This window comes from Neopsephotus bourkii, unplaced genomic scaffold (genome assembly GCF_033783945.1).
Source record: "Neopsephotus bourkii isolate Nb327-2 ecotype Australia unplaced genomic scaffold, CSIRO-AGI_Nbou_v1 NB_1479, whole genome shotgun sequence".
Classification (NCBI taxonomy): Eukaryota; Metazoa; Chordata; class Aves; order Psittaciformes; family Psittacidae; genus Neopsephotus; species Neopsephotus bourkii.
This window is the reverse complement of record NW_026901955.1, coordinates 100285-121271: the sequence shown is the minus strand read 5'-3', so window position 1 is coordinate 121271 and position 20987 is coordinate 100285. Positions and strand designations below refer to the sequence as shown.

Below are 20987 nucleotides of genomic sequence, written 5' to 3'. Positions count from 1 at the left end.
GCCTCAGGGAGGTTTGGGCCTTGCTCAGAAAGTGCTGGTGCTGTTAATGAGGAGGCAGCTCTAAACTGGTGGCCCCACGAACGGCCCCAGCTCTGCCCAACGTGTTCACTTCCCAGCTGCCTTTCCTATTAAATACAGAGCTGCTGCTGTGCCTGGATCTCATCTGCTGGTGCCTCTGCAACATCCTGCTTTTCACTGTCTGATTTCAGGGGAAAGGGTTCACAGGGCAGAGGTGTGGGTGGAAGAGCAGCTCTGCTTATCAGGATGTTCTTTCAGAAGGCACAAGGAGGAGGAGAAAAACAGGAGGTCCAGCCTTGGCCAAGAAACCTTGCATTTAATAGCATCATTTGGGGAGTTCAACTCCTCTGCAAGATCTAATCAAGGTCAGTTATGCACAGCTGACAGCTCCATAAAGGAAACCCTTTTACGAATATGGATTAAGGAAAAAAGACCTGTCTAAAGCCAAAAGCATCTCCCTGCATGTCCAAGCCATCAGGGCAGCTCCGATGTGCTGGGTGCCTGGGGGAGCAGGACTGGCACCGTGACTTCTCCTGCATCCCACAGCTCGGATGGGATGCCAGCCAGTCAGGAACTCGCAGCACTCCGCTGGGATGTGGAGCTCAGGTGGCTCAGAGCACTGGGATATTCCCCTTGGCACAGCACGATGCAGCTCCTGCAGCTCCTCCATCCCAACTTTGTGCTTGGAGCAGCGACTGCAGCTGCAGGAATGCTCCTGGCTCCGCTTCCATAAAGGTCCCACTTCCACCTCAGTGCTTTAGTGTGGCAAGTGGCCAGTAACTGGAATTGTTCCTTAGCAGGACACCTCCAGCAAGGTGAGGTGAGGGAAGCAAGCCCTTGGTTTCATTATGCCCAATGTACAGTTTGGTCCCTTGTACCGCTGCCATGTGCTGAGCATCCTCATTCAGGCTTCACAGCTTTTAACTCTGATTTGAATATTCTCATTTGAATGTTTAATATATTCAATTTAAGCAGTGTGATGTTTGCCAGCCACCTTTGGCACAAGCATCATCCCACTGTTCCAAAGCAACACCCATGGTCACAGCTACCGCAGGACCAAGGACCAGCTGGTGAGGGAGTGCCCATAGAGCACTTGGTGCCGACCCAGCACAACCAACCTGTGCTCTCAGGGCAGTGAGAAAAACCTTCCAAGAGACACAGTCTAGTGGAAAAATACTCACTGCAATTAAAACCCAAACCAAAGGCCGCTGTATTGACTGAGGTTATCACACTAAACACAAGAGATCAAACAGAGCTAAAGAAACAGGACTGGGAAGGGCACTGCCACAAGGGCACTGCCATGGAATCAGAGAATCATTTAGGCTGGAAAAGACCTTTAAGATCAAGTCCAACCCTTCCCCAGCCCTGCCAAGGCCACCACTAACCCATGGCACTGAGGCCTCGTCTCCACAGGGTGTGAACACTTGCAGGGACGGTGACACCAGCACTGCCCTGGGCAGCCTGTTCCGATGCTGGACAACCCTTTCAGCTGGCACCTGCAGGACAGCTCCAACCCAGAGAACCCCACAACTCCTGGCAGCTTCCTATGCTGTTGTCTACAGATCCCAAAGGGCTCTCCCACCCTAAGCAGGTTTGTAGCAGTGTGGGAATGGAGAACTACACTGAACCCATGCTTGGCTCGCTCCATAGAGAAGACTTGAACAGCCTCTAAATATGTTGCATTCCAGCATTTTAATGCTAATTCTCATATTCTAGCCAGAACAATCTCAACAAATGAGGCTGCCCACTCTTTATCTAGAGCCAGCCTAAGGAAAATGAGATGTTTGCCCTTCTTTTATTAGGAAGGGAATTAAACCAGCAACTAATAATTTAGCTGTAGGTAAACTCCAGAGGAACATCATCAAGTATTCCACAACAACCAAAGCACTCCTGGCTCCAGCTGTGAGCACAGGATAACTCACCCCTCCTCTGGGAGAGAGGAACAAGGTGCCCACACAAACTCAGCAGCACTAATTGCAGTTCCAAAGCCACAGCAGAAGACAGGCTGCTCTCACCATCACTCTCTGAGTCACTGGCTCGTGAACGAGTGAGCCCGTCCTTCTTTGCTTCATGTGCGTGCCTGCATCACAAGGAAACCCATTTGTTTTCCTTCTTTCTCCATCTCCAAAGCTGGATCCAGGAGTGACAGGCATCGAGAAGAGTCCTTAGATTATGGTGCTCATCAGGAGCATCCGCAATCCTGATGCACCCTCTTCAGAGCAGAGATTTGAGCTTGCAGCCCCATACCTCCAGCGATGCTCCTGACCCCAGTGGTCTCAGCTTTCCCTTTGGATCCTCTTGGCCTCACCAGCTCCATCAGCCAAAACATTGCTATCGAAGTTTTATTTGACTAACTGCCTTTTTTCCCTTCAAACCCAAACCCTTCCCTATCCAACAGCCCCCAGGCCCCATGAGGGATGCAGGCTTAGATCCCTGCTACAAAACTCCCAGGGTTACACTGCATCTGAAAGTCCAATATTCCTGTAACAGCTTCACAACTGTACCCAGTTCCTGCTGTCATTTACCTTGGTGGAGCAAGCCAAATATTGCATCAGTTACAATAACAGGGATCAGGAGCAAAGCAATAACCCTGCATTTAATTACTCTGAGGCAATATTGACTCCCAGCGCTCTTTCACCTGGCTGGATTTTGCCAGGCAAGTCACCATGCACCCTGAATTCCAGACTCCACAGTGATGCTTGCAGACACGGTTTTGCTGCCTCGCTTCTTGCAAAGCCTTTCCCTGGTTATTAAGGTGTTTGCATTGAAGCACAGCATCTCCCACCAAAGGGGGCTGACAGGAAACCTAGAGAGGGGCTTTGGCCAAGGGCCTGTAGGGACAGGCCAAGGGGAATGGCTTGAACCTGCCAGAGGGGAGACCGAGATGACCAAACCAGTGTGTGTGATCCTGTGATTTCCAGCTGTACCCACTTCCATGCCTGGAAGAGTTCTTTAAGCCCAACTTCCTTAAATCAGCCTTCTTTAAGCCAGCATTCCTCCTTCCTAAGGAGAGAAGCTTCCTTCCAACCCTAATGCCCTTGTCCCAATCCCCTCTCCAGGTTTCCTGCAGCCCCTTTAGGCACTGGAGCTGCTCTAAGGTCTCCCCTTCAGGAGCCTTCTCTTCTCCAGGCTGACCCAGCCCAGCTCTCAGTCTGCCACTCAGGACCACGCTGCCTGTGCTGCAGCCAGAAGCCCCTTTTGCATCTCAAGCAGAACTCCCCTCCCAAACCAGATTTATCTTCTCAGTTGGAAATGAAACGTCAGCCTGCTGCCTGTCGTGCTGCTGTAACATCCTTCTTTAGCAGACTTGTTTATAGGATTCACATTATCAATGTGGCAAGATACAGCTCCTCATCTTCCCAGCAACAACCCCCTGATATTCCAAACCCAGGCGCCAGACAGACTCTCCCAGCACCATCACAAGCTGCAGCCAAGCTCTGCCACTTACCAGAGAACCACAGACTGGTTTGGGTTGGAAGGGACTTTAAAGCCCATCCAGCTCCATCCAGGGACCCCTTCCACTGGAGCAGCTTGCTCCAAGCCCCTGTGTCCAACCCAGCCTTGCACTATTTATACACAGAGACTTCCAGGCCTCTTTAGAGCCATTCTGATGGACCAAGAGGGAGCACAGCCCCTCGCACCACAGTGGGACAGCATGACACAGAGATGGCTCTAATACCACCATCCACATCACACTCACTTGGCTTTAAAGCCACTTTTCAGGTCCAGAGTCTTGCTTCCACAGAAACAGCAACCAGCCACAACCAACTGGACCTCTGGCTTCTCTAGAGCTCTTCTTTAATCATTTAGCATCACTGACTAAACCAACCACAGCACCTCCATGGGGCACACGTGGCATCTCCAGGCCAGCCCACAGCCCTTCCCCAGGAGCCACGTGTGCTCCCTGTGGAAGAACAGCTCTGGACATCTGGGCAAGGAATCACTAAGATGTTTAATGGAGGGGTCCATAATGCAACATGGAATCCCTGGGGAGACCCCTGGGAACCGTCCCACTGATGTTTATTTGCTGACACTACTTTGCAACCAGATTTTTCTCCATAGGGCATCGACTTTTGCCCAAAACCTCCATCCGTATGACACTAATTTAAGCCCATGGTATAGCTGCTGCTATTCCTGGTGTGCTTGTCAAGTGCAGATTTCCATACCATCTGTTGGCACCACGAGCTGTGAGATGCTCAATAAACACTGCAGCATTTCAGGACAAACTTTAGTCACTTCTCTGCTTCCAACAGCAGATCCTGGTTTGTTCTGCACCCATCACACCACCGAGCTGCTGCTTCCCGAGGGGCTAAATGTACACTGACAATCATTTGGGGTTTGATTAGCAAAGATTGACACTATTTGGACTGAAACCAAGTACATTTTCCAGCCCCAAATTCCTTTGAAGTCTGGGATTTAAGCAAATACAGGTATTTCCATGGCAATGGCCAGGATGCCACAAGAAGATGACTTTATGGCAGCAGAGAGGAGAGGCTGGTGAAGAAGAAGGAGCTCCTCATCTCCCTGAACACCAAGAAGGAAGATGAAGGCAAGGGAAAAGCAGCATGAGACCTGCTCTGGGTATGAAGGATCAAGCCAGGGGCTTCTGGAGCATGAGAGCACTTCTGCACATCACTGCTTTTATCTTCAAAAGAAGAGAAAATGGTCCCCAGTGATCAGTAATACTCTTTTCAGAAGAGATCGATGCAGGCAATCACGAAATGCTGCATTAAAGCCATCTGTTTACTTTTGATATAGGAACATTTGGAAAAGGCTGTCCTGGGTGCTTGAGAGGCATCAGAAGGTCCCTCTGCAAATAGCAGCTTTCATTACAAACCTGCAGCTTATCACCCTCATCTTCATTCTGCCTGAAGAGCTTTGACAGCTCTGCAAAGGCCTTTTCCCTTCCAATTGGCCTCCAGCACGTTTAAAGCTACCAGCATTAATTTTTCAGATCCGAGCAACATTCAATTCATTTCCCATTTGCCACCACTCCAGGGGGAAACCGGGCCCAAAAACTGGGAACCAGGGGCAGAGAGGAAGACAAACCCCAGCTGCAGAACCATTGCTCTCACCAATCACCCCCTGTCACTCAGCCACAACCCATCAACAGGGCTGCATGGCGGGGGCACAGCATTGAGAGGGTGGGAGGAGGAGAGGCTCCCTGCTGTCCCTGTGATACATGATGATGGGATTAGTCAACAGCCACAGAGTGACAACCATTCAAGCCATGAGAAAATGAACAATATATCAAGTAGAAGGCTGTGGGACACCAGTGAGGGAGATGGCTGTGGTCAACGACAGCTTCTAGTAATACTCGAAGCACAGGCAGAACACAGGCACAACCATTACTCATTGGGATTTGATGAGCAAATGTGGCAAGGGCCAACTCTATCTGCACTGAACCCAGGTGAAACCTCCAGCCCCAAACTCCTCTGAAGTCCTGAGTTAAGCAAACCCAGGTATTCCCATGGCAATGGCAAGGATGCCACAAGAAGAGGATGACATCTCGGCAGCAGAGGAGAGGCTGGTGAGGAGGAAGGAGCTCCTCTGGCACACAGATCTTGCCTCCCTGCATGCCTTGTCTCCTGTTTAAGGCTTAACGCTCCTTGCAGAGTGGCAAGCTAAATATAAACTAAGGATTTTGCAGGAATAAAGCAAGACAACTGTTTACTTTCCTTTCCCATTCAGCTTTTCACACCATTCATTCCCCAGGCAGGCTGCATTTCACTCTGTGTTTCATGGGTAATCCCTATTCTTGTACGCAGTTACCTAGAGGAGGTGAAAAACGTACACAGGATTCTCCTCTGTTAAGAATGAAGCTTGACAAAGAAGGGGAGGAACCTGGGTGGCAAGAAGAGTGCTTTTAGTTGAACATCCAGCACCCGTTTAAAGCAGAGAGTTTGGTCTCTGGGTTTTTCCATCGGGTAACAGCTCTAAAGAAACCAGGGAAGATTTGGTTGTGCTTCTTACCCCGCACACCAGGAAGCGGGATGCCTCACAAAGTCCTGCTTGTGCTGCTTCCCCTGCAGCCTGCTGACAAACAGTCAATCTGGCAGCGCTCAGCATTAGGCTGATTTATCACGGCCATACGGGGGAGCGAGCAGGAAGACGGCAGTGACAGCACAACTCATCCCAACCTGCAGCTCTGCTGCAGAGCAGGACTCCTGCGAAACACAAACGCATTAACCATGGCAACAACCACAGAGCAAAGCCCATCCGCTCACTGCAGCGCTTGGGGTGACTTTCGTTTGTTGTTTATCTGCCTTCCCTAATCAGCCCTTGTCTTCGCTGTGTTGACTCACTCGGTTACCACATGAGGATGGCAGACACGGGGTGGCTTTCCAAGCTGGAGCCATGCTGTTCCCAGCCCCAGAGGAGCTCACCTGCCCCTGGGCACCCAGGAGATCACACAAAGCCAGGGCTGAAGCAATCCAGACACGGGCTAATGAATGAGAATATGTAGGTTTATGGAAGAGAGCTATTGCAGGGGGAAAGCAGGAGAGAGGTGTCTGCAGTTGGCCCTTTCCGCTACTCCTTGGAGCCTGCACAGGCTCCTGATTTAACCTGAAGTCAGGCCACGAGAGGTAAGAAAACCAGAGCACAGGCAAAATGGGTCTAACAAGCAGGGAGCACCAAGCAAAAGAATGCCCCATCCGCTCCCAATTTCAGTTAATTACTGCTAAATAATTAACTGTTAACTAATTAAATAATAGAGAACCTGTTGTTCCAAGTCACAGAATCCCAGATTGGTTTGGGTTGGAAGGGACGTTAAAGTCCATCCAGTCCCAACCCCTGCCACGGGCAGGGATCCCTTCCACTGGAGCAGCTTGCTCCAAGCCCCTGTGTCCAACCTGGCCTTGAGCACTGCCAGGGATGGGGCAGCCACAGCTTCTCTGGGCACCCTGTGCCAGCGCCTCAGCACCCTCACAGGGAAGAGCTTCTGCCTAAGAGCTCATCTCAGTCTCCCCTCGGGCAGGTTCAAGCCATTCCCCTTGGCCTGTCCCTACGTCCCTCATCCAAAGCCCCCTCCAAGTTTCTTGTCCCCCCCTTTAGGCACTGGAAGATGTTTTAAGCTCTCCCCGAAAGGTTTATTCTACCAGAAGCCAGCAGAAAGGCACGTCACCACCCTCAGCTCTCCTCCCACCAACACACGCCGCACTTCCTTCAACCACAACCCCTGGAGGAAGAGCAGAGGGAGCAAAGCCCGGCTCTGAACACCAGCTCCGAAGATGCTCGTGTGCACTGGGAGCTCGCAGGGGTCTCCGTGAGGAAGCTCCCATCCCTGGTTCAAGCAGCACGCAGCCAGGCAGCCCTCACCTCCTGCCCTCATCGCTGCTGCTGTGCATCCAGGCTGCTGTTGTGTCTCTCTCCGCAGGCAGACACTGATAATGAGATGTCAGCTCCATCCACCACGCTAAATAAATGTCAGACCCTTTCTCTGCTTTAATTGCCGTTGCCAAGGCAACGTGTAGTATTCCTTACCTCCGAGTCAGGCACAGGATGAAAGGTGGGAAGTGGCCTGGATGAACAGCCAAGCACCGTGTGCTGTCACCCAGACCTACCCCCGTGGGGCCTGTGCACCCAGTGTCTCCAAGCAGGGACATTCTGCTCTCCAGAGCCCATAAGCTTGATACCGAGATGCTCACAAGACCAGAAACAGAACGTCACGCACCGCATCCTCCAAAGCCCCAGGGGATGTGATCCGGGCCGGAGATGGCAGCTCCCAGCACCCCGCTGCACGGCAGAGCCAGCCCGGTCCCCTGAAGCGGGTCCCCTGATGCTCAGGTTCCAACCCCGCGATGGGAGGCTCGGATGGGTCCCTGAGCAGCTCTCCCAGCCCACCTCCATGCACGGGCTACGTGGCAGAGCGGCAGGACGCAGCTCCCCATCCCGATCTACCATCGCTCACTGTGCTAACACACTGATGCCACACGCACCACGAACACAGAGGAGCTTGAGGCAGCTCAGTAGAAACCAACGGAGAGTTCAAGACGCTAAGAGGGACCAGAGCAGGCCGATGGGAAGCGCCATGGCAGCCCGGACACAGACACCCGTGTGCATGCCCCCGTCTGCCTCCCGCCCCACACAAGGGCACTTTGCGAGTGAGGGGCTCGCCCCATCCCGGTTCCCAAGGGAAGCAGCGCCGGGAACCGTCCCTTTATCCCTGCGGAAACCACAGCTTGCGGGAGCAGCTCTGCCGCCGGCCAGAGGCGATTGCCGTGAGGCGCTGCGGCAGGGATGCTCCTGCACCCCGGGACCGGGCAGCGGCACCGGGATCGGGATGGGGGGGTTCAGGAGCTGGATTCGCCGCAGCAGGAGCCAGCGCGCAGCCGAGCCCAGCGCAGGGGCTGCCCTCGGGGCCGGTCCCACCGCGGACCCCCATCACCGTGGGCTCGGGTCACCGCGCCGCGACGGGGAACGGGGGGCACGTGGGGAATGGGGGGCACGGGGCTGCTGCCGCGCGGTCCCGCACCCGCCTACCTCCTTCTTGACGGTGCGCAGCAGCCGCTGCCGGGTCTCGGCCTCTGTGGGGACAAGGGGAGAGCCCGTTAGTGATGGGCGGCCCGAGCCTGGCCCCGCCGGCCCCGGCCCCACCGCCCCCAGCCCTACCCGCCGGGGCCGCCGCCATGGCCGCGCTCCGCAGCGCCCGCTCCGCTCCGTACCGGGCCGAGCCGGGCCGGGCCCACCCGCGGCCGCCGGGGCGGAGCCGCCGCTGCCGCCGCCAATCGGCGCCGGGCGGGGGGAGCGCCCCGGGCCCGGCCATCAGCGTGGAGCGCGGCCCCTCCCGCAGCCCCCGGCGGTCTCCGGCACCGGGCACCCCCGGGAGGGGACCCGAGACTGGGGCGAGCCCCTGGGGCCGCAGCGGCCTCTGAGGGGCGAAGGCAACGTCCTGGGAGCCCCGCATCAGCCGCGGGCGCCTCCGCAGCGGGCGGGAGGTGATGGATGGGAACGGGGGTGCAGAAGGGAGACTGAGCTGAGCTCTTAGGCAGAAGCTCTTCCCTGTGAGGGTGCTGAGGCGCTGGCACAGGGTGCCCAGAGAAGCTGTGGCTGCCCCATCCCTGGCAGCGCTCAAGGCCAGGTTGGACACAGGGGCTTGGAGCAAGCTGCTCCAGCGGAAGGGGTCCCTGCCCGTGGCAGGGTTGGAACTGGATGGGCTTTAAGGTCCCTTCCAACACAAACCATGGTTCTAGGAACATCCATTCATGGGAGACCCAAGTCTGTGCTACCAAAATCACAGCCCCATCAGTCAAATCCCTCCCGGCAGCTGCCATTAACGGATCTCCCGTTTGTCTGCTCCCCCATTGCTATTCCAGGACATTTCCATAGAAACAGCATCCCGGCTCCTCCGCAGCCCAGTTTCCCATAACTACAATCCGCACTAGCACCAGGGCAGCGGCTGGGGCTGGTTTGGTCCCTTCCAACCCCAACCACCCCGGTCCTGTGCGTCCTGAGGAGCCAGGGCTCAGCACGGATGGGTCACGCAGCACCTTGCACGCTCCGGTCTCTGTAAAGCTTCTCCAGCCTGGAATGAGACGGGTTTGGGCTCAACCATCAGCCCCTGGCAGAGCCTTGAGCACGGCCTCAGGCAGGCACCGGGGATCTCCTGCCCGTTTCTCACTTTGGCCATTGTGAAGATGCTGCTGGAGATGCTGCCCTGGTCCTGATGGGCAGGAGCTGGTGGCGGGACACGCACTGGGTGAGCCCAGGGAGGTTCAGGTGGCACCAGCAACAGCACTAGAGAGGGACCAGTGATTGCCTGGATTCTTCCCAATCACGGCAGTGCTATACAGGGGGCTATGGCTAATTTATAACCCTCCCATAATAAGCCTTGCTGGTTCTTTCTCCTTGGAAAAGTCTGCTTCTCCCTATATTAAAGACAGCTGGGAGACAATCAGCTCCTGTTTTCTGGAGCCTGGAGAGCTCCAACGAGAGCACGTTGATCTGTCCTTAATGTGATTAAGTTACATCTCCGAGTATCATGCTAATTAAATTAACCTCCCCACTGCTGCCTCTGCGGCTCACACAGGGTAGCTGCTTTCCAACCACAATCCACTCCTCTGCATTTCGCTGCACGGAGGAGCAGGTAGGATAAAAGCAATGTGCTAATCAAATAATCGTCCTGTGTAGAAAGAGCCTGGAACTCGATGGGAATTCGCATTTCAATCTGATTCGAGCTCCATTCAAACTCTGCCTTTGAAATCTGAAGCGATTTGTGCTTCGAGTGGGGAAAATACCAGGGGAAAGCAAAATAAAGTGATGAAGGGAGCGCACAGAGTACGTCTGTGATGCGGCTGATGCTGACACGGCACGAGGGATGATGTGCTGGGAGCAGTCAGCCTTCAGAGTCAGGAAAGGCAGAAACCCCACTGTACCCGCCTGTTGCTTCCCCTTCCTTGTCACACCCCAAGGTGAACACCCGCATCCAGCACCCCTGACTTCAGCTGTGTGTGATTTCAGATGCTACATGGCCTCTGGAATGCCTCTAACTGAATGCCGGATGATGGACAAAACCAGTTACCAATGAAGTTGGCAAAATCACAGCATTTTGCCCAGACCCCCCCATCTGGTGTGTCACTGACGGGCACACTGAGCCCCGGTGGTACCAGTGATGGGGCAGGCTGGACCAGCGCACACAGCCCCTAACACCAGGGCTGGGACATGGGGCTTGGGGGGAAGCTCATCTCCCTGGTGAGTTGGAGAGCCGGGATCCTGCTGCGCCCCAAAACACTGGAGCTGAGTGTGGGGAGCACAACTCCTTGCAATGAAAACCTCCTCCCTAGGACTCCTCTCCCTCTGCCCTCCTCCATCCCCATCGTCCCAGAGATTCTGTGATGACCCCTCCAGCTTCTGAAATAAAGAAATAGGGATCTCAAAGCTCCCTCCTCATCGACTTGACAGCAGCAGCCTTGCCCTGATCGGGTGCCCCAGGAGAAGGTGGGAGCAGGATGGGAGCACTGGGTGCATTCATGGCTCATTCACTAGCAAGGAGCCCCGGGGTCCATCAGGGATGGGGCTGCTGGAACGGCATCAAACCAACAGCACATGGGATCGGCTGGAGCAGAGCAGGAAGGGGGACTGCAGCCCCTCTGCAGCCCCAGCACTCGGTACAGCCGTGTCTTTAATTCCCCATGGCTGTGTCCACCCTGTGCTGCACGGATTGCAGCTGGAGCTCTCAGCTTTGCACAGTCCCAGGAGTGACACAAATCCCATCTAAACCTCCAGGAGATTAACTGTCCCTCTCCTGTGTGCCGGGCTCGCTCAGGGCAGCGCGCAGGAGGAGTTAGGAGGATCAGTGATTTCATGGTGCACAAGCAGAGGGGAGAAGCCCTGCACAGGGACCCACAGCACCCATCACTGCCCGCTGGGATGGAGCATCCCAGTTCACCCCAGTGCATCCCATTCAGCATCCTCTGCTGTGGTCCCTGCCCGGGGTGGCTGTGCCACTGCAGGTGGACTAAACCCACCGAAGCACAGCCTCTCCTGTCCCTTCGCTGCAGCCACCCAGAGCACTGGGATGTGCGACCATGGACCAGCATCAGCCCTGAGCTGCTCTGCTCCAACAGCCCCAGCAAACACTCCCAAACCAACCCCAAATGTGCTTTTAATGCTGTTTCTAACAGGTCTCTGCGTGTGCCTGCAGGATTAACAGTGTCCAGAGGCTGGGCGCTGCGTCACGTCGTCACAGCAACCCCTGGCTTTGGGAGCACACATCCTGCTCTCATCTCTTCTGTTGCTTCTTTTAATTACAGCGGAGGGGGCTGCAAACCCAGTGCTGGAGCACCCCGGAGCCCCCCCAGCACCCAAGAGCCCTGTGCAAGGTGTGTAACCCTGCACAGGCACCTTTCAATCGCTGCTGCACTGGGGAGTGATGGTTTCCCACACGCTGCCTCCCTCAACACACCTGAGCTGCAGAAGCTGGTGGCTTATTTGGAACAGAACAACCCAGTGCACCCATGGGATGATGGGGTGATGGGGGGTGGCTTCAACCAGCCCCGTGTGAGTGGTGCTGGCTCTGGGCAGCAAACAGAGGTGAACCCAGCACACGAGTGGTCTCACAGTGAGTGTGGTCTGTGCCCTGTTCTTGCATCCTGGCATTCCCATTTCCCATTCGCTCCGCAGAGCTTTCCCAGCAAGAATGAGGTGTTATTCCCTTGGTGGGTCCAGTGTCATCACTCACAGAGCATTCACTGCAAAATACACCAAAGGAGAAAGAAGTAAGTGTTAGTCAGGAGGAAAGAGCATCGCCTCTGTGTGCAAATACAGACCCATTGCGCTCACCCCGAAATCCATGGACCTGGGCGCGGAGGGGCTGCAATCCCATCGGAGCATCCCTGTCCCCTCCTGCCTGTGAGCAGGGCTGGGTTCCTGCAGGGAGCTGTCACCCCTCACTCCTCACAAAGCCCTGGCAGGGAACGGTGGCGTTCCCGACGCGAGGAGTTAAAAGGATCGATAACTCCATGTGTGCAGCAGGGAGCTGCGGAGCCCTGGGTCCAGCGGGAGGTGGGGAAGCGCCGTCAGCCCGACCCTCCCCTCCTCGGAGCTGTCATCAGCCACACGGAAAACCCTTCCCGAGTTCCTGAGCCTGAATCCTGCAGGCTCCGCCGGGGCAGCAGCATGGCACAGCCCTGCCCGGTGCCCAGCACCAGCCCTCCATGGCCGGACACGGCCCCGGGGCCACAAACCCAGCCCAGGGACAAGTGGAGCAAAAAGATGGATTTCCTGCTCTCGGTCATCGGCTTCGCTGTGGATCTGGGCAACGTGTGGCGGTTCCCTTACATCTGCTACCAGAACGGAGGGGGTAAGGACACTGCGGAGGCTTCTTGGCTCCAAAGAAACCTCGGTTTCATCTTTCTGATGCCAAAAAACTCGCTGTTGCTTCCCTTCCTTTGCCTCCTCTCCGGACAGGGCGGTTTGGAGACCGACCCAGCTCCTCCTGACCTCTGGCTCTTTTCTGGTTTGTGTCTTTCTTCATCCAAAATCCTCCTCCATTCACTCCTTCCCAGTGTTATCCAGTTCTTACCAGTGTTATCCACTCCTTCCCAGTGTTTCCCACTCCCTACCAGTGTTATCCACTCCTTACCAGTGTTATCCACTCCTTTCCAGTGTTACCCAGTCCTTACCAGTGTTATCCACTCCTTCCCAGTGTTATCTACTCCTTTCCAGTGTTATCCACTCCTTACCAGTGTTATCCACTCCTTCCCAGTGTTATCCAGTTCTTACCAGTGTTATCCACTCCTTTCCAGTGTTATCCACTCCTTCCCAGTGTTACCCACTCCTTCCCAGTGTTATCCACTCCTTACCAGTATTATCCACTCCTTCCCAGTGTTACCCACTCCTTCCCAGTGTTATCTAGTCCTTACCAGTGTTATCCACTCCTTCCCAGTGTTTCCCACTCCCTACCAGTGTTATACACTCCTTCCCGGTGTTATCCACTCCTTCCCAGTGTTATCCACTCCTTTCCAGTGTTACCCACTCCTTACCAGTGTTATCCACTCCTTCCCAGTGTTATCCAGTCCTTACCAGTGTTATCCACTCCTTCCCAGTGTTTCCCACTCCTTCCCAGTGTTACCCACTCCTTACCAGTGTTATCCACTCCTTCCCAGTGCTACCCACTCCTTACCAGTGTTATCCAGTCCTTCCCAGTGTTACCGACTCCTTACCAGTGTTATCCACTCCTTCCCAGTATTATCCGCTCCCTACCAGTGTTATCCTCTCCTTCCCAGTGTTATCCACTCCTTCCCAGTATTATCCACTCCTTCCCAGTGTTACCCACTCCTTCCCAGTGTTATCCTCTCCTTCCTAATGCCATTCCCTCATTCCCGGTGCCATTCCCTCATTCCCAGTGCCATTCCCTCCTCAGAGGTGCGTTAGCAGCTCCAGGATCACAAAGAGCAAACTGCATGCAAGGATTGAGAATCCCTAAATCCAGGCTGGGGGGTTCATCCACTTGATGATCCCGAGGCTCTGGGAATGCAACCCTTACTCTAACCTCACCCTTGCCAGCATCCCAGCGCCTGCTGCGGATCCCGGCTCATCCCATGGAGCAGGGGCACGCAGCCGGTGCTCAGGGGGTTCAACCTGTGAGGGATCAACACGGAGCTGAGATGCAGAAGCTCTGTGAAGGGAAACCACCCGGAGTAAATGACACCTAAATAAAGTGCTGCAGCTGGAGCAGAGCAGAGCAGAGCAGGGCCCCTGTGTGGAAATGAAAGAGGAGGAATTCCAGTTTTGTGCTGTTTGCAGTGCAGTTACACTGCTGAAAGCATCCTCTGGTGCCTGGGAAACGAGGAGGAGATCATTAGTACCACACTCAAGGCTATGGTGGGGATCCCGGGTGCTCACGCTGAAACACAGCTATTTGGGATTTACTCCTGTGGGATTGGAAGGGAACTTGAGCTGCTTTGTGCTGAGGTGGTTCAGGGAGGAGGCTTCCTCACCCACCCCGTGCATGGAGGATTGATCCTGGAGCTGCTTTTGGTCCACACAGAGTGGATCAACAGCAATGCGGCACCGCTGGGCCAGCCCCACCAGGCACATGGGGTATGGGGGGATGCTGGGGGTGCCCCACCGGCACATGGAGGGCTCCCGGTGGAAGAGCCATTGGGGTTCAGTTAACCCCAGCAGGGCTTTCCTGAGCGTGGAGAGCAGCTCCAGGCCTGAAACATCCATGGGGTACAAGTGGTAAAGGTGATGGAGGACAAAGAGAATGAGGACAACATCCAAACTGAACGGCTTGAACCTGCCCGAGGGGAGACTGAGCTGAGCTCTTAGGCAGAAGCTCTTCCCTGTGAGGGTGCTGAGGCGCTGGCACAGGTTGGTCACCGCCGCTCTGCTCCTCGCCCCACAGGAGCCTTCCTCATCCCATACACACTGATGGCTGTTTTCGGAGGGGTTCCCCTCTTCTACATGGAGCTGGCGCTGGGGCAGTTCCACAGGACGGGCGCCATCCCCATCTGGAAGCGCATCTGCCCCATCTTTAAAGGTAAGAGACCCCCAGGCCATGGCCACGCACTAGGGATAGGCACCGAGAGGGCTGGACCGGCACCGGCTCCTGAGCCTGCTCCCCTCTATCCCCAGGCATCGGCTTTTCCATTTGCATCATTGGCCTCTACGTCTCCTTCTACTATAACACCATCATCGCCTGGGCTCTCTACTACTTGTGCTCGTCCTTCTCGGGCTCCCTGCCCTGGGCCAGCTGCGACAACCCCTGGAACACACCCGACTGCACCAACTACTTCGGGAGGAGCAACGTGACCTGGACCAACTTCTCCAGGTCCCCCGCTGAAGAGTTCTACACGTAAGCACAACACATTGTACATGGATGAGGTGTTTAACCTGGGGCACATCCCCCTGCAGGCACTCGGGTGCTGGGGGGGGGAAGGACCGGGATGCAGGGAGCAGGGTCTCACGTGGGGATGCTCTTGGGGAGCTCCTGGTCCCTGCTATCAGTGTGCTTGGGGGAGAGGTGAGGTGGGACTTGCCTGCTCCTGGCTGTGCTGATCCCTGGCTATGGGGCTCCCATCACACAGGAGGAAGGTCCTGGAGGTCCAGAAGTCCGGGGGTCTGTACGATGTGGGGGGGATCCGCTGGCAGCTGCTCCTCTGCCTCTTCCTCATCTTCACCATCGTCTACTTCAGCCTGTGGAAAGGGGTGAAAACCTCTGGGAAGGTAAAGAGAACCCAGCACCATCCCTGTGCTGAGCATCCCCACCACAGCCAGGCGGGATGCACTGAGCCCCAGTGGGGTCCCTGGTGGGGTCCTGCAGCTCTCCTGGCTGCTCAAACACAACCATTGCCTCCTCCCCATGCTCCCACCCCTCGCCATGCCCAACACGGGCAGGTTGGGTGCCCCTGTGCTGAGGGCTGGCTCCCTGCAGGTGGTGTGGGTGACGGCCACGCTGCCCTACGCTGTCCTCCTCATCCTGCTGGTCCGAGGGGCCACCCTGCCCGGGGCATGGAGAGGGGTCCTCTTCTACCTGCGCCCGGACTGGGGCAAGCTCCTGAGCACTGCGGTGAGTGCACGGTGGGACCCCAGCACCCAAACCCTGGCACAGACACCATGAGTCTGGCAATGGGGCCCTGGTTCCTACAGGAACAGAGGCCCCGACAGGCCCTTGTAATGTAAATCTGTAATTGAATCACCCATCTCATCACCACCGGGTTTTGTTTGTGCCCTGGGCTCACAATGGGCTTCCTGTGGGTAATTACCAGGCACCACTTGAGAATTCTCATTAAAGAGAATCAGGGCCCCACTGCCAGCACTGAGGCTCCCCCCCGCAGGAGCACGCATGGGGGGCTCGGGGCTCCCCTCGGCCTCATCCCCTTCAAACACAGGCACACACAGATGCTGATGCTCAATCCTGCTGCTGCAGGCCCCTCCATCCCACAGCAGCTTCCCTGCTCCCGGGGAATGGGGCAGGCAGGAGAGGAGGTCTGGCAGCATGTGCCAATGCAGACCCCATCCCCATGCCATGGGGTGGGTGCGCCATGGGGTACCTCTGGCCCTGCCTGTTGCTTCTCCTGCCAGGTGTGGGTGGATGCTGCCGCACAGATCTTCTTCTCCCTGGGCCCTGGGTTCGGTGTCCTCCTCGCTCTGGCCAGTTACAACCCCTTCCACAACAACTGCTACCGGTGAGCTCCGGCAGCCCTGGGATGCTCGGCTGCATCCCGCAGCTCCTATGCGCCAGGTGGAGCATCCTGCCCCATTCAATGGTGGTTTCGGTGTGTGGGGCTGGAGAGGGAACCCCTGGGGGTGCTGGACCGGGGTGGGATTCTCCCATGGGACACATCCCTGCTCTCTGCCCTGCAGGGATGCGTTGGTGACCAGCGCAGTGAACTGCCTCACCAGCTTCCTCTCGGGCTTCGTCATCTTCACCGTGCTGGGCTACATGGCTGAGATGAGGGACGTGGAGGTGGAGGATGTCGCCAGAGACAAAGGTTCCCCTCTGTCCATCACAGCTGCCCCGTCCTGCCCCTGTGTGTGCCAGAGCAGCTGGGGAACAGCAAACCAAACCCCTGTCCCCTCCTAGGGCCCAGCCTCCTTTTTATCACCTACCCTGAAGCCATCGCCAACATGGTGGGATCCACCTTCTTTGCCATCATCTTCTTCCTGATGATGGTAACGCTGGGGCTGGACAGCACGGTGGGTGCAGCCTGGTGTCCCCTGGCTCACAGTGGGTGACAGGGGATGCTGTAGCCTCGGGAAGGAGGGCAGCCTGCCGAGCATGGCGGGGATAGAGGGGACAGGGTGGGACCAGACTGCCTGAGGGAGCAGCACAATCCCCACATCCCATTTCTCCACCCTGCTCTGCTGTTTCCTTTGCAGTTCGGGGGCTTGGAGGCTGTGATCACGGCCATGATGGACGAGTACCCCCAGATCCTGGCCGGGAGACGGGAGCTCTTTGTGCTCGGCCTCATCACCGTGTGCTTCCTGGGCTCCCTGAGCACCCTCACCTACGTGAGCAGCACCGGGCTCTGATCCCATCCCTCCACATCCCCACTCCTACCTCCATTATTCTCCTGCTCCCTATGGGCCCTGCAGCCGCTCTCCCTGTGCTGTTGCAGGGGGGAGCCTACGTGGTGAAGCTGCTGGAGGAGTTTGGCGCTGGCTGCTCCATCCTGGCTGTGGTGCTCCTGGAAACCATCGCCGTGTCCTGGGTTTATGGTAAGAAACCCCCTCAGTTCATTAAACCCCCCTGCAGGCACCTACACAACGCTCTGCATCACGCATGTGAGTCAATGCTATGGGATCCAGGGGCAGGGGCACGTGTGGGATGGGGCAGGGAGCGGTGTGTGGATGCCCCCATGCCCATGCTGGGACAGCTCTCTCCTCCGCAGGGATACAGAGGTTCTCCCACGATGTGAAAGCCATGCTGGGCTTCACCCCGGGTGTCTTCTGGAAGGTGTGCTGGGTGGCCATCAGCCCTGCCTTGCTGGCGGTGAGTGTCTATGGCCAGGATTAAAGGCAGGGCTGCCCTGTACCAGCCTCTTATGATGCTGCTGCCCCTGGGAACAGCTGGGTTTATAAAGGAACGAGCTGGAATTACGTTTTCCAGCCCCTTGTGCAGCTCTGGGGCAGAGCTGGGAGCTGGCAGCTCGCATGGCACAAGCACAGCTTCACTTCAAGCTCCCGGTCCCACACTTGTGCTGGCACCACCAGCCACGGGTACAGCACCGAGCTGGATCTGTCCCCTTTGAAATGCAGCTCGCCCAGCACTTCAAAGGCTGCTTAGAGGCAGAGGGGTCTAATCTCACCACATGTGCGGGAGAAGAGGCCTTGTGAGGATTAATTAGTGCTCTGAGCCCTTGGCCGTGGTTATTAAGAGGGAGGAATTACCATCAAAGCAGACAGTGAGCGATGCTGTTCAGCACTGGGGACGTGCAGCTTGCGCACGCCGCGGTCCCAGTGGGGTTTGTGAGATGAAGACCTCCCAGCCCCACGCCTGGCAGCTGGGAAGTGTCACTGCAGCATCCCCAGAGAGGGTTTGTGCCACCCATGGCGTGCACGTGGGGTTTGGGGCTGTACCTGCTGGTGACCAGCAGTGGGGTATCTCCTGCTGCGGTCCAGCCCCTTGAGCATCCCTCTCTGCTCCATTGGTTACAGTTCATCGTGATCAGCTCCCTCCTGGACCAGCCGCCGCTGACCCTCTTTGAGTATCAGTACCCTGAGTGGAGCATCTCGGTGGGGTACCTCATAGCAGCATCGTCCTTCATCTGCATCCCCCTGTACATGGTGTACAAGCTCATCTGGACACCAGGGTCACTCAAGCAGGTCAGGGCAATGCCATGACCCCAATGTCAAGGGCTGGGGGTGGGCAGGGACCTGCTCGGGTGAGCCAAGACTAGGAGCTGGTTGATGCATCCTCAGCATCGTTGTTCATGTGGCAGTTAAATCACACCCGAGGAGCAGGGGAATGGCTTTAACCTGCCTGAGGGGAGACTGAGCTGAGCTCTTAGGCAGAAGCTCTTCCCTGTGAGGGTGCTGAGGCGCTGGCACAGGGTGCCCAGAGAAGCTGTGGCTGCCCCATCCCTGGCAGTGCTCAAGGCCAGGTTGGACACAGGGGCTTGGAGCAAGCTGCTCCAGTGGAAGGGGTCCCTGTCTGTGGCATGGGTTGGAGCTGGATGGGCTTTGAGGCAGCACCAGACCCCGGTGCAGGAAGGAAACCCATTGCCTCTTCTCCCCAGCGCCTCGCTGTCTGCCTCTGGCCGGAGAAAGCCCCAGGAGCCCCGCAGGCAGAGGCCGTGCCCATGTCTCCTGTGCTGTAGCCCGGCGGCACATCCAGGGGATGCAGAGACTGCCCCGGCCTCCTGCCCCTGCCCTGTGTGAGCCATGGGGCAGGCACAAGAGCCGCTGCCATCGCCCTGCTCACAGCAAACCGCCCCCCGCCTCTCCCCCGGTGCCGCCCGTGCTGCTCTCAGGTGCTCAGCAGGGAGCACGGGCCCCACCGCCGGCTCCCATGGGCCAAAGCAGCTCCTCCGGCTCGAGGGATCCCCGACCCCGGTGCAGATGGGGGCTCTGCCCAGCGGTGAACGCGCCGTGTATGGGGCTCTGTGACCCCGCCGTGCCGCGGCCGGAGCAGTGCATGCCCGTAGCTGTGCCGTGAGTGACCTGGGAAATAAAGCTGCTGCCACTTGGCTGTTGTTGGCTCAGGGCGGTGTGAACCAGCCGCGCGCTTCCCAGTAACACCGCATCCCTCCGCACTGATTGAACACTCCCCAGAACCCACATTCACCTCGGTGCAGGCAAAGCACCAGCTCCTGGCCTGGCTGCAGCCCCAGCCTGTGCTGCTCTGCAGCGGTGCCCATCACCGTCCCCTCCGGGCGGCGCCGCTCATTCAGAATCACCCAGAGCGGCGGAGCTGAGCGCAGCGAGAGCCGGGGTGGGCACGGGGCTGGAGGGGCACACGGAGCTTGGGGCCACAGGGGACTAACGGGGCACGGAGGGCTTGTGGGGGGGGCACATGGGGCTGCGGTACCCGCTGCCATTGGCCGCTCCCTCGGCTCTCCCGGAAGAAGCCGCGGTCGGGGCCGGGCTGCAGGAAGAGGCGGGCGCTGGGTCCGCCCCGTCGCGGGATGCCGGCGGTGGGGCGCGGGGCGCTGGCGGCCCTGGCGCTGCTGGGCCCGGCGGAGCGGGGCCGCCCCTTCGCGGTGCTGCAGAAACAGAACCTGGGTAAGGGCCGGGCGTTGATTAACGCTGTGCGTTAATTGCGGGTCGGTTCTGACGCTGATGAAGGGGGCGGGGGGGGAGCGGGCGGTCCCGTTAACGTGTCATCCTCCCGCAGTGCTGCTCGGCAGCATCCTCAGCGCGCTGCTGCTCACCATCATCCTCATGGCCATCTGCGTCTACAAGCCCGTGCGGCGGCGGTAGCGGCAACAGAGCCAGGCCCGGGGCTGGGTCCGTCCTTGGAAGCGCTGCTCATGACCCCCTGTTCTCCCGCCTGGTACCCAGCCCTGCCGCCCGCTGCATCTCCTGCCAGCCACATGATGCCCTGATGGATGTGGTGGGTGGCTGCATCAGCATGGCCGGGTGCAGGCAATCACAGCAGGGTGACTCCGGACCTCCCGCAGTGAACCTGCCTGGGTTTGAGCAGCGTTACAGCAATGCTGATCCATCAGGATGTGCTGGAGTGATCGGTGCCTGGAACCACCCTGGGTCGGCAGGAGAGCACAGCCAGATGCTCACAGCCTGTGCAGTTCCACCACATGTGGTTTTGCGTTCACATTAACTCAGTTCCTCGCTTGAATGATGAATCTTGAGGGTGGGACAGGGCTTGGAGCAAGCTGCTCTAGTGGAAGGTGTCCCTGCCCATGGCAGGGGGTTGGAGCTGGATGGGCTTTAAGGTCCCTTCAACCCAAACCATTCCATGGCTGCAGTTTGGCAGCTGCAGGGTCTGGTCCATGCTTCCCTAAGAGCAGAAACACCAAAGCAGGAGCAGCTCCTGGTGTAGCTGCTCTGGGACAGGCTTG

General features: G+C 57.3%; 3 protein-coding genes across 5 annotated transcripts in view; 2 read left to right on the top strand and 1 right to left on the bottom strand.

Moving 5' to 3' along the window:
* SGSM1 (small G protein signaling modulator 1) overlaps nucleotides 1-8675 on the bottom strand; it is a 30975-nt gene extending 22300 nt beyond the window's left edge. For 2 of the 3 annotated variants that reach the window (XM_061369207.1, XM_061369206.1), the window contains exons 1-2: nucleotides 8632-8660; nucleotides 8503-8546 (exon numbers count right to left, since the gene is read on the bottom strand). In XM_061369207.1, coding sequence (XP_061225191.1) covers nucleotides 8503-8546; nucleotides 8632-8650 — 63 coding nt within the window. In that variant the 5' untranslated portion in view covers nucleotides 8651-8660. Of the gene's footprint in view, nucleotides 1-8502; nucleotides 8547-8631 lie in introns of all 3 variants that reach the window. The other variant, XM_061369205.1, reaches the window with a different exon arrangement.
* A 3792-nt stretch (nucleotides 8676-12467) lies between these two features.
* On the top strand, nucleotides 12468-19421 carry LOC133220824 (sodium-dependent serotonin transporter-like). The gene is made up of 13 exons (XM_061369208.1): nucleotides 12468-12820; nucleotides 14870-15004; nucleotides 15100-15319; nucleotides 15552-15690; nucleotides 15899-16033; nucleotides 16549-16652; nucleotides 16831-16958; nucleotides 17051-17163; nucleotides 17347-17478; nucleotides 17586-17685; nucleotides 17859-17959; nucleotides 18625-18792; nucleotides 19206-19421. Exons 1-13 carry the CDS (start codon nucleotides 12637-12639, stop codon nucleotides 19284-19286), a joined length of 1740 nt encoding a protein of 579 aa, XP_061225192.1. The 5' UTR covers nucleotides 12468-12636; the 3' UTR covers nucleotides 19287-19421.
* A 615-nt stretch (nucleotides 19422-20036) lies between these two features.
* Nucleotides 20037-20534, top strand: CUNH12orf76 (chromosome unknown C12orf76 homolog). Its single transcript, XM_061369233.1, has 2 exons — nucleotides 20037-20190; nucleotides 20303-20534. The coding sequence occupies exons 1-2, from the start codon at nucleotides 20094-20096 to the stop codon at nucleotides 20386-20388; spliced, it is 183 nt and encodes a 60-aa protein (XP_061225217.1). The 5' UTR covers nucleotides 20037-20093; the 3' UTR covers nucleotides 20389-20534.
* Nucleotides 20535-20987: the final 453 nt, after the last annotated feature.